The 20,291-nt window shown below is 47.0% G+C and overlaps 1 protein-coding gene across 2 annotated transcripts in view; it reads left to right on the top strand.

Moving 5' to 3' along the window:
- Tubgcp3 (tubulin gamma complex associated protein 3) overlaps positions 1-20,291 on the top strand; it is a 57,490-nt gene that overhangs the window by 21,825 nt on the left and 15,374 nt on the right. Inside the window, exons 9-17 of one of the 2 annotated variants that reach the window (XM_028766303.1) lie at positions 252-320; positions 644-776; positions 1,802-1,968; positions 9,376-9,486; positions 9,885-9,993; positions 10,983-11,172; positions 12,538-12,673; positions 13,352-13,420; positions 17,632-17,767. In XM_028766303.1, coding sequence (XP_028622136.1) covers positions 252-320; positions 644-776; positions 1,802-1,968; positions 9,376-9,486; positions 9,885-9,993; positions 10,983-11,172; positions 12,538-12,673; positions 13,352-13,420; positions 17,632-17,767 — 1,120 coding nt within the window. Of the gene's footprint in view, positions 1-251; positions 321-643; positions 777-1,801; positions 1,969-9,375; positions 9,487-9,884; positions 9,994-10,982; positions 11,173-12,537; positions 12,674-13,351; positions 13,421-17,631; positions 17,768-20,291 lie in introns of those variants that run through there. The other variant, XM_028766304.1, reaches the window with a different exon arrangement.

Below are 20,291 nucleotides of genomic sequence, written 5' to 3'. Positions count from 1 at the left end.
CAGTGGCACCGAGCTCCAGGTCCAGGGTTTCAGTGGCACCGAGCTCCGGGCCCAGGGTTTCAGTGGCACCGAGCTCCGGGCCCAGGGTTTCAGTGGCACTGAGCTCCGGGCCCAGGGTTTCAGTGGCACCGAGCTCCAGGCCCAGGATTTCAGTGGCACTGAGCTCCCTGGGCAAGTGTTGTCTCCTCTCGCAGAGTGAGCCGTTGTGTGTTCATGGCCATGCTGTAACCCTGGTTATCCTTCCCACACAGAGTTTTTGTGCTGCGTTGCACCAAGAGCTCAAAGAATACTACAGGCTCCTGTCTGTTCTGCACTCCCAGGTAAGGACTTCTCCTGTGAGTCCTTCAGTTAGAAACTCAAGAATGTAGAGAGGGTTTGTTACTTCATACATATACAAGAGTAATCACTTCCATAGTACAAGATTGTTCATTGCACCCTAGAGCCAATTAATTGTTCACTTCAGGGTCCTGTCTACCATATGAAGACTATTTGTATGTAGCCTAAGAGCCCTGTAGTTTTACAAAGGTTCGACTGTGACTTTATCGTTAGCGTAGCTGTGGCCTTGTTCTCTCACCTGTGTGGGTTAAGGGCTGACGGGCTGTACTCACTCACTTCTTCTTAACCTTTCCCTGTTGTTTTTTAGCTCCAGCTAGAAGATGATCAGGGTGTGAATTTGGGACTAGAGAGTAGCCTCACACTGCGGCGCCTCCTGGTTTGGACATATGACCCCAAAATCAGATTAAAGACCCTCGCTGCGCTGGTAGATCACTGCCAAGGTCTCCTGAGCTCCTCTTTTCTGTGCTTCTAGACATACTTGAGTGCAAACCTTGTCTGTAGGTAGGGCCTGTGGTTCTGCTCTGCTTGAGGGTACAACAGATCATAGGTACAGATCATAGATACCCGATCACAGAGAAAGTAACCTGGGACCAGGGCAGCCTGCCCTGAGCCAGAGACGAAGCTGGGAAGGAGGTGTTGTGTGTGAGGCTGCTCTGTGTCTTGCAGCAGTCTTGTCTTAGTCTGGTCTTTAGCAGATGTTGCAGTAGACCTGGTCCTGGATGCCTAGGTGTCTGCTCACACCCCTCGACTGCTCTGCACACCAGAGCAGTCTATAAAACTAGGGGCCACGGAACGTCCTCAGCTTCTGACACAAACGGACGACTGCTGTGCTTGTGTTGCTGGGACCCAGTTCGGCCACTTCTGCACCTTCCTCAGGGTCCTGCTGGGCCCTGGCTTCTGAGCACTGTCACACTACCCCTGCACAGCACTGCAGAGCGTGTCACACTACCCATGCATAGCACTGCAGAGCGTGTCACACTACCCCCTGCACAGCACTGCAGAGCGCTGGGCCTTGTGAGCCATGCCCTAACTTTGTCACACTAACCCCTGCACAGCACTGCAGAGCGCTGGGCCTTGTGGGCCATACCCCAAGTCTTGTCACTGCGGCTCCTTAGCCCCTCTGCTTCTCATGGGTACTTAGAAGTGAACTAAATTGCAGAGTGAAGTGTGAGTCTCAAGTGTTTAGGCTGGGCAGCTGGTCACTCACTCTTGGTCAGTTTAACAACTGAAAAACTTCTTGGCTGACTTTTACTGAGTGTTTGTAAAGCCAGAAGCTGAATTTTAATGCCCAGGCCTTGCTGCATGGCACACTGCTGCTGTTCTAAATACAGGAAGTCCTTACTAACTGAAAAAAGCAGATGCACTTTATCTCTGCTACTTGGCTGTCTTTGGTTAGTGATTAGTGATTGGCTTGTGCCATGAATTCAAATTTGGCTCTTTCTGTATTTTTCCTCATTTCCCCTAGGACGGAAAGGGGGTGAGCTGGCCTCTGCTGTGCATGCCTACACAAAGACAGGAGACCCCTACATGAAGTCCCTGGTGCAGCACATTCTGAGCTTAGTGTCTCACCCTGTCCTGAGCTTCCTCTACCGATGGATCTATGATGGGGAGCTGGAGGATACGTACCATGAAGTAAGTACCGAGACCTGGGCAGAGGGGCGTGGTCCACCTTCTCCAGTGTGACTGATCTCAGCCGTTACCACCGCCTCTGAACTAGACTGTGCCACACCTCCAGTGTCAGTGCTGGGAGCTCAGCGAGTTGTGAGTGTATATGCAGGCTCACTGTCGCACAGATGGCGGAGTGCGGGCTGCCCTCCCAGGGCCTGGCGACTCAGCCTAGGGGAGTTGTCTTTTTACATGGGTATTTTATAAACTTGGTTAGCTTGGTGCTGAGGATTGGAGTGAAGCAAGCTACTGCATTTGTGTCTATTTTCCTTTTGAAATACAGATAGTTAAAAGTAGTGAGGTTCTAATATAGAACCACGTAGCAAAACCAGAGGATTTTGGCAGTTAGGGAGCAGGGCTAGGAACAACACACTTTTGTGTTGCCAGCAGCACAAATGGAAAGGTAGAAACATGATAAAAGCCGTATCATATGTCCACATCTGCTAAGAGGCTAAGAGCTACATAGACACCACACAGAGTACAGTATTCATGGCAGAAACTCGGATGTTTGCCACAGAAGTGGGTGTAGAGAGGAATTTAGGTAGGTTTTTAGGTGAGGGGAGAGTTGAAACCAGGCCACAGGCTTGCTAGACAAATGCTTCACCACTAACCTATATCCCTAGGCTTCTGTCTGGATTTCTGAAATGTGCGGTACACAGTTGTTCATTGCCTTTCTCAGACTGATGTTCTGTGACGTAGTATGGTAAACATTTGGGGTATTTTTCTAAAGATACTTGGTTGCTTGAAATATGAGTAGGACTTAAGGTTTGGTTTATTGTGTGCATGTGTGGGTGCATGTGTGTCTTTTTGTATGTGTGTGCCTGCACGTATGCCTGTGCATACATGTGTGTATGTGTGTGTGTGTGTGTGTAAGCCAGAAGTTAGTCTCAGGTATTGACCTTCATACGACTTCTACCTTCTTCACTTTTACCTGAATCCTTCTGAGTAAACTAGGCTGGCTACCCAGAATGCACCAGGAATCTGCCTGTCCCTCTCTCCAAGCACTTGGATTGCAAGTATGTGTCACCATATGCAGGATTTTTGCTTGTTTGTTTTTTAATGATATTGTTATTTTTTTCAATTTTTCCCATATAATATATCCCGACTATGGTTTCCTCTCCCCAACTCCTCTCAGGTCCTCCCTACCTCCCCTCCCAGGTCCTCCCTACCTCCCCTCCCACACTTTCTCTCTCTCATCTGAATACAAATGGGCATCTAAAAAATAATAATAAAATACGGTAAAATAAAAACGAATATGCTGGGATAGGAGACATAAATGAACAAACAGAAGAAAAGACCAAAGAAAGTGAGGGCCTGAGGAACACAGATGCAGAGACACACACAGAAGTCTCATGAGCACACAATTGGAAATAAATAATGAATTGTGTGTAGCTGAGGACGGTGTCCACAGTGTCCGGAAGGGGCTTTGCCTCCCTGGAGCTGGAACTCTAGGAAGTTGTGAGCCATCCAGTGTGGGTGGTGAGAATCAAACTCCTGTTCTCTGCAACTGCGATGCCTGCTCTTAGGCTCAGAGCTGCCTCTCCGGCCTCCTCAGTTCATTTGTTTTTCTTTGCTCACTGAGCCATCACTCCAGCCCTTGGCTTTGTAAGTTACTAAGTGAGTGAGGGTGTTTGTCTGTTGAGTACCATAGAGTTAGTTCATCCTGTCACTCAGCAAGCATTACTCAGTTCTTATCCCATGGAAAGATTTTAATTTTTTTTTTCATACTTTTCTTTCGAGTTCATTTAAAAGTTCCATGAACCCGGGTGGTGGTGGCACATGCCTTTAATCCCAGCACTTGAAAGGCAGAGGCAGGTGGATTTCTGAGTTCGAGGCTAGCCTGGTCTACAGAGTGAGTTCCAGGACAACCAGGACTACACAGAGAAACCCTGTCTCGAAAAACCAACCAACCAACCAACCAACAAACAAACAAACAAACAGGTTCCATGAGTTCTGCAGACATCCCTGGGTCCTTTCCTGGGTTAGCGGAGAGCTAACATGTTCCTCCATTGACCCATCAGTTTTCCCACACCTCCCCATCACCAAAGATGGCATTCTGTGAGCAGCTGAGTCTCGAGTGTGGCAAGCAGCAAGGGCAAGATCTGCCCAAGCCTGCTTCAGTCTAGAACGTGTGCGACAGTTGGCCATTTCCTGTCCCTGAATATAGGTCCTTGTTGTCCTTCATTGTCTGGTGAACTCCATAAATAGTTTTCATTTAAGTTTTAAGTCACATTTGGGAAGGTTATCTTTAACTGCAAATAATAGATTTACCATACATATTTGGTAGCTTAGAGAATGACATTGTGTATTTGATTTTTTTGTGTAATAAAACGTGAGGATTCTGCCTCTTTAAGTCCTTCAATAGGTTAACTCTTCCCCGCATGCCTGAGTCGGTTATGATTTGATTGTGAAATTTAATTGTTTTCAAGTGCTGACTCGGTGGCTGTGAGTAGTTTGTGGACTATCTGCAGAGGGAAATGCTTCTTCCGCCATCAGAGGTGTAAATGCTGGAAAGAGAAACTAGGGAGGAAGCCAAGTGGATGGCTCCTGTGCTCAGTGTTGACGGTCAGCCTGAGTAGCCTGAGAAGCATCTGGGTAGAGCACAGTCACCTGGGTGTGTCTGTGAAAAGGAGCCCAGCGGGGACTCGTTAGGACGGTACACCTACCTGGGAGGTAGCAGCATCCTAGAGGCAGGCTGTGGGTGCAGGTTCAACTAGAGAGGAACAGAGAAAGCCGGGGAGGGGGGGCGGGAGGGGGCTATCATTCTCTGCTCTGCATCCTCCCCACTGTGGATGCAGCCTATGAAGCACGAGCCAGAGCAAGCCTTCCTTTCTTACGCTGTTTTAGCAAGTATTTTGTCACAGCAACAATCTAAAATTGCTCTGCAGCTGATTTGAGCAGAGAGAAGAGACACGCCCATTGTCTGGAAGTGAGGTGAGGCCATTCAGTTTGGCAGACAGGAAGACTAGGAAGGGAGGGAGGGAAGAGACAGCACAAGAGCCCGTGGCATGAAACTGATGAACGAAGGCCCTCATCTGCATTCTCAGCTGCGGAGGAATGTAGCCAACAGGGCCACAGGAGCAAGGAGACATGTCGAAGCAGAACCGCAGAGAGCCAATGACAGGGAAAGCCCCACAGCAGCAGGTGAGAACCTTGGCTACTGCGCTTTCACAGGAAGGCCAGGTGGCGGGTGCTTAGTGTCACACCACTGGGAATTCTGCCGCCATTGAAAGTCTCATGCAGAAATGGAGAAAGAAGAGTTTCCTGTTAAGTGAAACTTGAGAGAGTTCCCAGACTGCAGAACTTGCCTGGATTGATTCATGAAGAACTAGGACTGTGCTCAGCCCTCCAGCAGGTCAGTGGATCTGTCACCGATTAAGAAAATTGGTGGAGCAAGGCCATGGTAAGATGGTTCTAACTAGACAGCTACAGCGTCACCACCAAGCCTTCTCAAACGTAAGAAGGTACAACAGAAGGAACATTTAAGTTCATTTTGTGAGGCCATCGTAAGTGCCACACAAGACCACTTCCCTTAGGACTGTAAATGTTGAAAGCCTCCAGTTAATACCAGGAAGCAGAATTAAGAATCCCACATATGGGAAACATTGCTATCAAAAGGGGATTTATCCCAGGAATTACATAGGTGTGGACCATAGTCTACCATCGTGACAGGCATGATAAGAGTTGAGGGACACAGTCTACTCTGTTGGTGCTGGAGAATCATCTGTTGACACTCAGCACAGTTCGGTGGTAAAATACTGAAACCTTCCCCAGAAAAGATCTTGCTTTAGTCTAGTCACAGTTACAGGTTGTGACTGGTAAGAAGAGCCTGTCCGCTTGTCTCTGGATGAAGAATGAGGCAATATGTAAGTCATCATCACTTGTGCTCAGCACTGTGCTCGTGCTAGCAAGACAGGAATGGAGAGGAATCCAGTCTGGTAGAAAAGACAGGAGGAAATAAGCTTAGCCCATCTTAGGTGACATGTGCATAACATAAAGAAACCCCAAGTGTGCACCGGATAGAAATGCATCGGGAACGAGGTGCACCTGTGTGTTGTACTATGGTTCTCAGACTAGCAGACTGCCAGTCAGTGACAAAAACTCTTGTTTCTCTGTGCTCAGTAAATGCTGCAGCATCAAATAAAAAAAAATATATCTCCACTTACATCAAACACATTAAATACTTAGGGATGAATTTTGCCAACAAAGCTCCAGCCTGGTACCCTTTGAAGAAATACTGTAATACTGTGAGCATTTGCCTACAATGTGACCTTTGTGGTACAAAGAAGCCGACTGGATTGGAAGGGGCTGTGAGCTCTCTTCAGCATTAAGCTGGAGTCCTGGTGCTGTAGCAGGCTGGGGGAGCCTCTGTAGTCTGCTGACATCTGCTTCCTAGAAACTAAGACGCATGCTAAGGACACCTCCCGTGCTCCTGCGTTGGGGTGCCACGTGCACGTGTGTCTAGCAGTTAATGAGAAATCAGGGTACAATGACATTTTGTTTTTTGCTTAGATTCTTTCTGTGATTGACATGATGGTAGAAATTAAAGGACCTTGAGGGGGAGATGCATCAATATAGTGCAGGCTTATTGCAATTATATTCTGACCTTGGTTCTTCCTCTGCCGCTGTATATGTCTTGCAGTTCATTATATTCTAAAGACGAGTGTGCCCTTTGTGCTCACGACTAGCTCCTCCTAGAGGGATTGCACGCTCCTGTGCCCCAGATGAAGCAGCGTGTTCGTGACTTCCAAAGATGACTGAATTGCCTGGGAGGTTTTAATAGTTGAAATTAAAATTTCTTATTGTTCACACTGATAGAAACCCAGCTGCACTTAAACTATGAGGATAAATTGGTGTGCTGTCTGTATAAACTAGCTCTTGTGGTTAAGTGAATAACAGACGAATATAATTTATATGCAATTAATCTAATCTGTTGAATGGCAGTTGTGGCACAGTGAAGGTAGCCAGGGAGATGCTTACGGTGGGTTTACAGCATTTTCTTGTCTCTCTCAGGGTTGATTTCAGTATGTGCTACATGATAACCTCATCATAACGGAGTGTTTATTTCCCCAAGCTGCCTGCGTTATATATTTTAAGTGGGAAAGGTACCATAGAGCAAGAGAATAAGTCAGATTAGTTAGTTAAAGACAAATGATCCCTTCTCTCTGGTCATAAGAATGTCAACATTCAAAAGCTTGGCCTGCAAGGTCATGGGTGAGACCTCATCATAGCTGACAGTTACTCACCTCACAGCGGATTTCTGCAGAAGAAAATGTCCTCACCGCTCAGAGACAATGGCGCTATCTAAAACGACAGAACAGCAGAGTGTTTAGCTGGTATCAATGACTAAAGCTTCTCTGATTTACACAGAGACAATGGCGCTATCTAAAACAACAGAACAGCAGAGTGTTTAGCTGGTATCAATGACTAAAGCTTCTCTGATTTACACATTTGTGGAATTTAAAGCTTTGATTGTATAAGGACGTCTAGTCTAGGAAGTTAGCCGTGGAGTAGTCTGACCATGAGTGGATGCACTGTGTTTACTGTTTCAGCTGGATGGGACACCATGTCATACCTCAGTTTTCTTGGAAATAAGTGATGAATGTCAATTTCTGACATTAAATGGTTCTTGATCAAGTTCTTATAAAGTTTCTTTGAAATCCTGACTAGCTATTATTATGTCTTGCATTTATAAATGTAAATTTGCATCTTGTTTTCCCAGAAAGATTAGTACTTTCTTCAAGTTCTTGGAAATCTGTGACATAGTAAGAAACTTTATTTTTAATGGTTACATGATCATTATAGATCATTGACATATTCACTTGCTTTTTTTTTTTTTTTGACATTTTCCCAACAACACTGGCTTTATTCATCAATTGTATTATTGTCTAAATACAAAACCCAAGATAAACTAGTTAGAATTAATAAATCTAGTAGCTTCTAGCTTACATGTTATTTATTTATTTACTTCTTTATTTATTTTTGAGGCAAAAATCTTACAATGGAGTCCTGGCTGGCCTAGAACTTGCAGAGATATGTCTACCTCCCAATTACTGGGATTAAAGACATGTACCACCCCAAACTGCTTTTGACATTTAATAGCATATTAGAAGTATAGCCTATTTCCATCAAAAAGCTTTACCAATAAAAGGATAATATTTTATTTAAGGTCAATGATGATTGAAATAATACGAAATAAAATGGTAAAAAATACACTGAAAGCTATTTCTATAATCTGGAAAACGGGATGATCGCATGAGAGTAAGGAAGCTCACAGTTATAGCAGCAACAATAGAACCAGAACAGGATGCGGGAGGAAGACACCAGTGGGCATTAGCACCGTGGCAGTGTGCGCAACTTCATTTAGCTAAGGGTACTGAATACAGAGTGCCCTGCTGGTGGGCGTGCTAGCAGCACAGGCTTTGGAGGTGTGTGGTGTCATATACATAGAAATTGAACATGAGTGGCTTGTCAGTTCTGCTTCTGGAAAGCAAGTGTGTAGGAATCAGAGCAGCGGTACTAAGCCTCATGGCTAAACATGAAAGTGTGTACCGTAGGTAACTGGAGGCAGTGGCCGCTGGATCTGTTTCCTGTGGGAGGGGAAAGATGAGCTGTGGTGTGGATGAGGCGGAAGGTGTGCTCATCATAGGTAGCGCCAGGGGAGAGTCTCGGGAGAAAGTCTCTGCAGTGCTCTTCCGCTGCTTGGTTGCAGGTGGCGTTTGCATGAGAGGTCTCGTGCGGTGAGCTCTGTCTGTGGGTGGCAGTTTGTGAACACTGCGTGTGTTCAGCTGCTGCTCCAGCCTGTGGCACTCTGAAGTAGAGGCAATCTTGAGCACACAGCTCATGGAGGCATGTGGTACCTCGGCAGCCAAGCTCCTCCAGGATGAGGAACCCTCAGGACGTGGGTCCTGGAGGCTGCCAGGGAGAGGCTGACGACTCACACTGGGTCCCACTCCTAAGTCTCTGAGGAGGGGTGCAGCTTGCTTTTGTTGTAGTTTGGTTTTAATTATCTAGAGCACAGCTTTCTATCCAGAGTGCTTTGTCAAGCAAGTTTGTTGTATAGGTGAGTAAAGTGCTTTGTGTCTGAAGAACTTATTGAATAACTTTATAATAATCTCCTTATTACTATAACTAATATTTTCACAAGTATTTCTTCATTTTATTTTAACTTTTTTTGTTGTTGTTTTTTGTTTTGTTTTTGAAATAAGGCTTCTCTGGCCCTGGCTGACCTGGAACTCGCTCTGTAGACCAGGCTGGTCTTGAACTCAGGGGTCCACCTGCCTCTGCCTCCCAAGTGCTGGGATTAAAGGCGTGTGCCACCACTGCCCAGCTTTTCAGAAGTATTTCTAATGCCCAGTGTTGTTTTACTCTTAGTTTTTTGTGGCGTCAGATCCAACCGTTAAAACCGACCGTCTGTGGCATGACAAGTACACCCTGAGGAAATCCATGATCCCTTCCTTCATGACTATGGACCAGTCTAGGAAGGTAGGCCAGGCTGGACACCACCCACTCTTCAGTGTTGACTGTCATTCTTAGAGTGCTTGGACTGTGTGGCAGCTGATGTTCACTTAAGGAACTTTTGTTGTGTTCTGCTAATGGGCCGTGCTGATTGTGCTTGCTGGTGAGCTGCCGTGCTGATGTATGCTTGCTGGTGAGCTGCCGTGCTGATGTGTGCTTGCTGGTGAGCTGCCGTGCTGATGTGTGCTTGCTGGTGAGCTGCCATGCTGATGCATGCTTGCTGGTGAGCTGAACTCACTTGATGGAGATCCAGTGCTTAGGTCCTGTGTTTTTACATAAGTAGCTAATGTGGAATGTGGGACTGTTCCACGTGTTTGGACCACTAACTCGTGTAAAGGTGACTCATAGCTTATTCTCCTTTTTAGGTCCTTTTGATAGGAAAGTCAATCAATTTCTTACACCAAGTTTGTCATGATCAGACACCTACTACAAAAATGATAGCAGTGACCAAGTCGGCAGAGTCACCCGGTGACGGTATGGCTGTTGTGGTGGTGACGGTGATGGGATTGTGGTGGTGATGGTAGGGATAGGGTGGTGACCGTCATGTGGTTATTACGGTGCGAGAAGGTGAGGATGGATGGTGGTAGGGACCCTGGTGGTAATGGTGAGAATGTTGCTTAAAGCTCTTGACTGCCTAGCATCTATACGTTGCCTGGATCACTAAAATATGTTCCTACAGAGAAGTATTACCGTATGAAAGTCAGTAACTGTGGCTGTGTGGGCGCTCACATTTGCTAACATGGGTTAGATGGTGGCATTGAATCAAGTAAACTGTCACCTCCTTAGTGATCTGCATGGCAGGTGGCAGGCACGTAACCCCAGCTCTTCAGGATCTGCTGCAGTTCACGGTTCCCTTGCCGGCTGGCGGAAGTCTCCCACCCGTCCCTCTTCGTTTTCTCTCTTGCTTCCTGCCTCAGCCTCTGTTTTCTGAGTAACTTACCTCCAGTTTCCTAGTGCTCTGCCATCTTGAGTCTTACTTTGCATAGGAAGAGATGGGATCCGAGCCAGATTTGGGGAAGACATCTGTTTTTAAGAGATAGAAAGAGATAGATAAAGAGTCAGAAGACTGTAGTATTGGAGTTATGACCTTTCCACCATGCTTAGATCATACAAGAGGTGCAGGTGGTCACCCAGAGTCTCTCGGTCCTCTTGGGACTTTGATGTTCCTTTGTGACTGTGAGACAAGTTAAGTGAGACTTACTTTAGCTACCGCCTGCAGGGTGTCCCGTGAGCTTACTCACAGTGCTGGGCCTGTTCCTCCTGGATATCCCAGTGCCAGCATCTGCTCTTGGTCCAGGGGTGCTGTCCTTTTGGGCTCAGGACTGCTTTGCCTTCATTGACTGTGGTTGGGCTGGGTCTATGTTGACGGGTTGGCTTGGGCTCCATATATGCCTTTACTGTTTGTTCCACTGTTAAGCTATGTGGTACATATGGACATGTGTCTGTCCCTCTTGTTTTTACAGCTGCGGATTTATTCACAGACTTAGAAAATGCGTTTCAAGGGAAAATTGATGCTGCTTATTTTGAGACCAGCAAATATCTGTTGGATGTCCTCAATAAAAAGTACAGTCTGCTGGAGCACATGCAGGCCATGCGGCGGTACCTGCTGCTTGGCCAAGGAGACTTCATACGGCACTTGATGGATTTGCTGAAGTGAGAAGCTCTTTAACATGATAAGGACCTAACCGTTTTTCTTTAAAGGAACAAGGGACACCAGAAGGAGATGTGTTGAATTTTTACAAATCTGTGTTTAAACAAACTCTGCATAGATCAATTTTTATGGGTTAAATCCTTTCTAGTTGTCTCTGGTAGCCGGCAGACCACCTGATGTGTGCCATGCCAGGTCCTTGCTGTGTCTCAAGGTTTCATTTAATAATAATTTAATAATAAATTGTTCCCCTCAGGACAAAAAATGATAGTTAACCTTTACCCCTCGCCTGTGCTAATGAAGCTGATGTTTTGGGCCTGTGACCTTGAAGTTAGTCTGACTTCCTAGGAGGTTGTCCTCAGCTGTCCCATCTCATCCTCCAGGGGAGCTCGGGTGGTGGTGCCCTGGAGCGACTGAGTCGGAACTGGTCATTGGCTGGTGTGGCCACTCAGCAAGCCCATGAGTGCAGGGCATCTCCACACCAGAAGTGTGTAGGGGTCCTCAGAGAGGTACAGAGGGAAGATGCTCTCGTGGGGCTGGCCTACTGTGGAGCACGCAGGCGTACGTGTGCAGAGTGGACACTTGTGCAGGCAGCCTAGCCAGGCAGAGCAGAGTGGAGGTGTGCTCAGCCTGCGGATCACTGCTCCCTGCATATGTGGTACAGTGCTCTCCCCTCAGAGCCACCGGCCAGTCTCCTGCACACCTGAGACGACTGCCATCTCTGAGTCAGAAGAGTGGGAGCTTCGTGTCTGGAGACACAGCCCTTAGCAATGAAGCATGCTGGGTGCTGGTGTGGTGTGCTGGGCCCTTGAACTGTGCTGTCTGTAGCTGCATAGACATGGGGTCTTTGTAGGAAATTGTAACAGTCTGCTCATAAGCCAGCCATAATGTGAAAACTATCATCAGAATGTGTAGCACATCTAAGTACTTTTAGCCTAAGTCGAATGAAAATTAAAGTTTTTAATATTTTGAAGAAATATGCTTTCTACAACATTGTTCGTAGTTAATGTCATAAGCTTTTCTTAATGAAGCAGAGTTGAGGTTTTTAAAAGTTTTTAATAAAATTTGAGCACAGCTGTGGAGAAAGAAGCATGCAGGAAGACAGTAAACCACTCTAGAGCATGGTGTGGGCGCCTCCGAGGGTCTCCCGCTGCTGTCTGCAGTGTTCAGAGATAAGGTCATATACTCCTTTGAGGGCTTCCGAGAAACCTAAAGGAGGCCACAGAGTGCTTGCTGGGCACCATGATTCTTTTATAACTAAGTTTAACTATTCCCTTTGCTTTTCAGTTTTGAACTTTTACTTTTTTAATTAATAATTTTTTAAAAATTTCAAATAATAGTATCTTTAATTTTAAACACCTTTTTAAAAGACCAGAACTTGTTCGGCCAGCAACAACTTTGTATCAGCATAACTTGACGGGGATTCTTGAAACTGCTGTAAGAGCCACCAATGCCCAGTTTGACAGCCCAGAGATCCTTAGGAGGCTAGATGTGCGCCTGCTGGAGGTAAGAGAGGGTGCGGGGGTATGTGGGGGTGCGGGGGCATGTGAGGGTGCAGGGGCGTGTGAGGCCGTGTGAGGGTGCGGGGGCGTGTGGGGGTACATATCTTACTGAGCGATAGGTCCCGTAGAGCATGGGGAGTGTCACAGGTGCTTGGTGGTGTGAGCACACTGGGTAGTACACTGGAGGTGACGCACACGGCCTGCAGGCAGGGGCCCTGCTCCTCAGACAGTTGGTGTCAGGAGCTGGGCTGGTAGAAGGGCTCTGCTTGGACAGAACTTGTTCATGTTACAATCATGAGTCCTCACTACCTGATCTGCCTCATTACTGTAAACCCACTGGCTTGTTTTTGAAATACAAGCTTTTTAAGTTTCTGAACTGGATAGGAGACAGTGTGGTCTCATCATAAAAAGGTTCTCAACTTGGAGCATGTGTCTGTACTGTTCATTCAGAGCAGTGCCACTCATTCCCGAGTGATCACAGAGCACCGGGTGACATGCTCCGTTCTCTGCTCGCTCACTTGATGCTGGGGCCGACGAGTCAGATCCCTGCTTGCACAGCAGAGCGCCTCCTGGTTTTAAAGCCTGACCCTCCTTGTACTACCTTTCCTATGAGCAGTTGTCAGGTTCTTTGGTAGTAAGTACAAAGCCTCTCCATTATTTGTTTTATTTTTATCACTGTTAGGTCTCCCCTGGTGACACTGGGTGGGATGTCTTCAGCCTGGATTACCACGTCGATGGACCAATCGCCACTGTAAGATCATTCTGTGGACTTGTGTGCAGTGTTCACAGTGGTTTGGATCGCTGGGCATTTTATTGTTTGAAACTGGCTTTCTTTTCAAAAAGCTAAGCTTCAAAGTAATTATGATGTTAGGATATATCCACTGAATGAGTTGCATAAGCCAACTGTGTTTCAGATACTTATTAATGAAAGCTGAAATGCTCTATTATTTTAAGAATTCTTAGAAATATCATTTGTTCTGTCACAGGTTGCAGCAAGGGCTTAATAAATGCATTGTTCATTTTATGCCATTATTCTTAGTCTGTAGCAACTAATTTAGGATAATTTGAAAGGAAGCGTGAAGCATATTCTAGGGGAATGGTAGTTTTCCTCCTTAGATGAATTTGATATCTAGTGTTCATCGAAGCTGATGAGCTGATAGCTGTCACCCTGTTCACACTCCTTCGCTCACTCACTGAGAAGGGCAGTTCTCCTGCCGCAGCTCAGAACCTTGGCTGGAGGCGTCGGTCGGCCCCACGTGTCCGTGGATAATTGCCTTTCCAGCTCATGTTCTCTTCCTTTACGTGGACCTGAGACTTGGCCATTTCAGATGCTAGGGAGATCATTGCGTTTCTGTATTGTTCGGGACATTTGCAAAGCAAGCTTGGGCTCTCCTCCCTTCTCTCATGGTGTCACGGTGGCTTCATGGCTGTCCCTTTTGTGGGGTACATCACATCCCTGGCTGTGATGATTCTGGTTCACAGAATGCCACCCAGAGGTGTGTGTGAAGTCCGCTGGGCCTGAGAGCTGTTAGGGAGGTCTCTTTGACTCACGAATTCCATATTTGACGTTGATCAAGCCTGAGTTGCTAGTTTAACTTTACAATTTCTCTTAAGTTTAACTACTCACCGTATTGAGGGTGGCCCTGGGCTTGTGTTGTGAGTTGCTGTCCTGTGTGGTAGTTACTGTGCACAACTGTGTGGTGTTTCAGCACATTGTTTAGGACTTCATATGTGCTTTGTTAGCTTACGGCCATATGTATTTTCATGCATAAAGACTACAATAATAAGGCATAGGGCACAGCTCAGTGCTAGAGCACTTGCAGCATGTATGAATGAGTCTCTAAGCTCCGTCCCCAGGCCATAAGGACAAAGGTGCCATAGTACAGCAAAGGTGCGTTGATAAGGAGGCAGGCTGGGTGTGGCCTACACATGTGCGTGCTTATTTATTTGATGGTGTTACATACCTTACTGGCATGTCCGAGCACACTGTGGATAGCTGAAACTCAGGATTTGAATACAACCTTAGCAGGACTGAAGAACACGTTTATACCACAGCTTTATTTTGATGACCTCCTGTGACAGCCCAGTCTGGCCCAATTCAGACACCAGCTGGGCTGGCTGTAACAGCAGCCTGGGCTGCCACATGCAGAAAAGAGAAGGGACCATGGGGTCGCTTGGTAGCTCAGTCAGGACCAGAGTGGAGGGCGTGCTCTCCTGCATGACTTGCGGTGTTTCTGATGTGGGTGGTGAATTATTTTTATCAATTGTCAACATCATAGGCTTATTGCAAAACCACAAGTGTTCAGACCAGCGCAGAGGTTGTCAGCTTTAAGTGTGTGTAGAAGTCACTGAGATAGGAAAGGAGGGGTAGGGAGACGGCTATGTGAGTTGGCTGTCCCAGTGCACGGGAAGCAGAAAGGAGATCCCAGGATGGGCTGCTGGCTGGCTTAGCAGAATTAGCGAGCTCTGGGTTCAAGGACGAGACCGTCTCAATCTCAGAGACGGAGATGAGTGAAGATGTCTGCACGCACATGTGCGCATGCAGCCCCGTCCAGGTGTGCACGCACATGCAGGAAGGGAGAAGTACACAAAGATAAGGGAAGCCTCGTTTATAAATACAGGCCTTTTCTGCTTCCCCTGGGCTAATTTGTGTGTTACCTGTTTCCGCTCTATTCTCATTAATTGAGGTTGTCAGTTTTTGAACAGAATTTAATTATAGTAGGAATATATCTTGTAGCAATCATATAATTATATCTTGTATAATAGCAGCATTAGCTTCTACTAATTCTAAGATATAAAATGTCAGTGAGATTTTTGGGCTAGTCTAATTTGGGACATTGTGAAATTCACAACCCAGGTTGCGGAAGAACACTTTAGCTAAATACAGCTCATTAACTATGTGAGGCATTTCTGGTTGACCCTGCTTTTCATGAGTCTCAAGTTATTTGTGGTAGAGTCCGTCCAGATTGAAGTGTGGTAAAGGTCACGGAGGCTTGATCCCAGCTGCAGAAGACTGATTGGGAGGGCTTTGCAGCCGGGCTGTGTACGCCTGAGGTTGGCGAGGGAGGCTGAGAACAGGGCCTCATCAGGGCTGCTGCCCACACTGAACAAGATGGAGACTTTGTTGCTGTTGAGGTTTCTGCAGATGAGGAGTCTGAAGCTTGCTGTGTCTCTGGGCTGCAGTCTCCCTTAAGTGAGCCATGCAGCCAGCTGGTAAAACAGCTGGTAACGCTTGGTTCCAGGTCAGAGCAGTGCGTGTCCTCCTCTTAGATAGTTAGTACCTGCAAGACCACAGCGTAGCTGAACCTTAGAAATCAGTGGGAACGTGGAGCTCCAAAGGCTGCTCTGTACTGTGTCATGAATATAGAGAAGAATCCTAGAATTGACTGGTAGTGTCTGAATCAGCCATCCTTAGTTTCCGTAGTTGTGATAATTGATAGTGTAGGAAGCAAGCAGTACACAGATCATCTCCCAGGCCCTTAGATTTGATTTTGGAATTACTTCAGAGCAGTTTCATTGTTTGCTTTGTCTGTCTGTCACCACCACCACTACTGTCTTCTTCTTCATCATCTTCATCATCATCTTCTTCATCTTCATCATCTTCTTCTTCATCATCATGCACCTTCCCAAATTTACCATTGAGTGGCATAGGGGAGGACGGATAGGCAGGCCTTGTTACACAGGATGTGTGAGGTACACAGAAGAACACACGATAGGTTGTTGTAGTTAGAGTTCCATGCTAAAGTATAAGGAGCAAAGATACCATTTTCTGCTTACTGGCGTGAGTTCTCTGCTCACTGGAAGGCGGTGAGGTGAAAAGGTAGGGTGAGCACTGCAGACTCTCATGGAAAGGCCTGAGGAAGGGCAGACATGGGCACAGCAAGAGTTCTTGGAAATCAGAGCTCCTTCAGAGCAGACTGTGACCTTGTCCCAGTGCAGAGTCAGTACAGGCGGCTGGAACGGAGGGTGTGTGTGTGTGTGTGTGTGTGTGTGTGTTGGGGGGAGGCTTCCTTCACTGTCTAGTGTGAGGTGCGGCATTTACTTGAACTAAATTACTCGTGGTTTTCCTGATGTTCAAGTATAACTGGATAGCCTGTATTTTCCTGTGGAAACTTGGCCAGCACGGGAGGGCTGACAGGAGGGCAGAAGACAGTCTCTATGCCAGGACTTGCTTGAGAAGCCACGCTGTGGTACTGAGCCTGTAGCCTATGACGGAGACCTGAGAGACTTGTCAGGGTGGAGATACCGCTGTGCCTGCCTCTACTTTTGGAGATGGTATCACTAGAGCAAGTGATTCCTCTGCCTGTGTCTCTTACAAGTCGGGGGTGCAGTCAAGTGTTCAAGTTTAGACTGATATAGGCTGGGTTTAAAGTCCTGGAAAGTTACGGGTACAGAGTTGGCTCAGTGATTAGGAACACCGGCTGCACTTGCAGAGGACCCAGGTTCTACTCCCTGCATCATACAGTGGTTTACAACCATCTGTGACCACAGTCCCAGGGGACCCGCTGGCCTCCTCTGGCCTCCAAGGGGACCAGGCATGCACATGGCACATTGGCATACATATAGGCAAATATAAAGCATAAAATAATTTAACTAAAAAGCTGGGCGTGGTGATGCATGCCTTTAATCTTAGCACTTGGTGGGCAGAGGCAAGCAGGTCTCTGAGTTGGAGGCCAAGCTGGGCTACATAGAGAGTTCCAGGACAGAGAAACCCTGTCTTGAAAAGTCCTGTTGAGCTGCCTGCTGTCACACGCCTGCAGCCCTGTGTCCAGCCCTGATCCAGACAGACCTGTCTGCTGCTGCTGGAGTCAGCCGGCGTCTAAGGAACTAGGTGGCTTTTGTCAGCTCCTCGCTTATGCCGTGTGGAAATGGCTGGTGTTGTGTTTGCTGATCATTGGAAGGTTGGGCCTGGGCTAGGAGGTCCTCTGCACAAGAGCCACGCCCTGTCTTTTGTCTTTCTAGGTGTTCACACGAGAGTGCATGAGCCACTACCTGAGAGTGTTTAATTTCCTGTGGAGGGCCAAGCGCATGGAGTACATCCTCACTGACATCCGGAAAGGACACATGTGCAATGCCAAACTGCTGAGGAACATGCCAGGTAAAGCCAGGGGCCAGCCGCGTCTGCACCTGCCCTGTTCTTTTGGCATCAGACATTAAAGTCTTAAAGTAACCGAGCTGAAAGGACTCGCTGTTGCACTTTGAGTCTGGGTTTATGAACAGGCTTCTTTGTACTGTTGTCTTGGCTTCATTACAGAGAAAGAGAAAATTAAGTCACACTGGATTTTTTTCCCAAACCATGAAGTTTCTTTTAAAATCATATTTGGTTTTCATTAATGTTCATGGGTGTAGTTTAACAACAACAGCAACAACAACAGCAACAATAAAATATATGTCTGAGTGCCTGAGTCTGTTTATGTGCTGGGTACACAAGGAGGCCAGAAGAGGAGTCTGCACGCCCTGGAACTGGCATGACAGACAGTTGTGAGCTGCCACGTGGTGCTGGTAGTCTAACGTGGATTCTCTGAAAGAGCAGACGTACTCTTAGCCACTGAGCCGCCCTTAGTATACTTTTTTCTTAAGGATTTATTTATTTATTTTATGTATATGAATACATTGCTGCTCTCTTCAGACACACCAGAAGAAGGCATCAGATCCCATTACAGATGGTTGTGAGCCTCCATGTGGTTGCTGGGAATTGAACTCAGAACCTCTGGAAGAGCAGTCAGTGCTCTTAACTGCTGAGCCATCTCTCCAGCCCCAGGGAATGACTTTCAATAGGTCCCTGCTTTATTAAAAATTCACCTAGTGCCTTAGTTATATTTTCTTTGAGCTGTGAATTTTTCTTTTGACATAACCCAGGATATGGACATGTATTGTATTTTATAGTTTAGAATTATAGTCTAGACAGTCAAGATTTTGTTACTGTTACAATATTAAATGACTCAGTTAAGGGTAATTTTGAGTTTGTTAAGTAAAAATAGATTACTAAAGCACTTCATACATTTCTCTAAGGAACAGCTAAGCTGAATCTTCCCTTTGATTAATAAAATGGTTGTTATAAATAAATAACATGGCACAGGTGTTTGAAGGAAGCGGTATCCTCACTGCTGCTGTTTCGGTGGTTCTGCTGACTCTAGACAGCTGCCAAAGGTGCAGACAGCGATTGCTACAGCAGACCGCAGGCAGTGGTGGCCACCCAGGCCAGCATGGCCACAGCAGAGTGACCTTCACTGGGATCTTAACACTCTCTGTACTCACTGTCGGCTGGTTCCTTGTTGGAAGTAAGGGAACGCAGCTTTTTTCTGTTTGACATGGTGACTGACAGCGTGGTGGATGAGCTGGTCTTCTTCATAGCCTTCTCTCCAGAGAAAATTGGCCTCGTAGGCCCTCAAGGGCAGTGAGCACCAGGTCTTCCTGTAGTGCTGAGGCAAGCTTGTGCAGTGCGGTGTCACGGGTCTCCCCCCGCCCCCCCCCCCCGAGTCTGACCCGCAGCTGTATGTCCATCTGTTTAAGCTGTCCACTTACTTGTTGAAATGAAACGTGTTATTTAGACACAGAGCTTTTAGAGAAGTGTAGGAGAGTGTTGCTCCTCTGGGACGGTTGGCAACAAAGTCCACTGGATGGCGGCAGTGCAGTAAGACAGTGGAACTCTGTAAGCTTAAGAAAGGGAACTGACTGGACAGTTGCCTGTGGTTTAGAGCACTTGTTCCTCCTGAGGACACGGGTTCAATTCCCAGCACCCACATGCTGGCTCACAACTACCCAGTCCTAGAGGATTCGGTAGTCTTCTGACAGCCTGTGGCACCTGGCAGTGCATATGTCTATACATGCAGGAAAAACAGTCATGCAATAATAAATAAATATTAGTTTATTATCAAATAGTAAAAATAAATCTAAAGAAATGTAATAATTTGTTTGAAATGGTATGTATTAAGTACCACATGGTCTGCTCTCTCTGCCCTTTCTGACCGCGGCCTGTAATGCTCCTGCTGGTTGTCTGCAGTAGGCCACGCTCCTGTGGAGTGCTGCATCTGCCCTGAGACACCCCTTCAGGAGCACTGTCAGTCACAGACTCTCCCAGGAGGCATTGTGGAGACCTCGTTGTCACGTTTCTTTCCTTCCAGTAGAGAATAGCCCAAGGTCAGCAAGGGCAGTGATTGGCCCGGGATTCTGTGACTGCGTGTCCCTCCTTAGGGTTGTCTCGCGAGCTTGCTGGAAGGTAAATGGAAGCCACAGAAGCCAAGGGCTAGCTCTCCACACTCACCCGTCGGTTTCCCTTTAACCACAGTCTATCACTTCTGAAGTGAGCATCGTTGTTGTGTCGTCACGTCTCAGGGTGTGTGACGCTGCTGAGCTGCAGCCATCAGAGCTGCACTGTCTGCATGTGCTAGCCACGGCCACGGTCGTCTGCCTTTGCAAAGACGGCACAGTGGTTCTGGACTGAGATGTGGAGAAGGGTTGTGGAAGCACCATTACTAAGGGTTGTAAGGAGAAGGACAGGTGCTGGGGAGTGACTGAGCCTTCACACTGAGGTGAAGCATAGGCTAGCCCGCAGGTGCTGAGGAGTGACTGAAGCTTCACACTGAGGTGCAGCATAGGCTAGCCCACAGGTGCTGAGGAGT

The sequence above is a fragment of the Grammomys surdaster genome, unplaced genomic scaffold (genome assembly GCF_004785775.1).
Source record: "Grammomys surdaster isolate TR1022 unplaced genomic scaffold, NIH_TR_1.0 167, whole genome shotgun sequence".
In the NCBI taxonomy this organism is placed as follows: Eukaryota; Metazoa; Chordata; class Mammalia; order Rodentia; family Muridae; genus Grammomys; species Grammomys surdaster.
The sequence above is the reverse complement of the archived record's forward strand: the minus strand, read 5'-3'. Positions and strand labels throughout refer to the sequence as shown.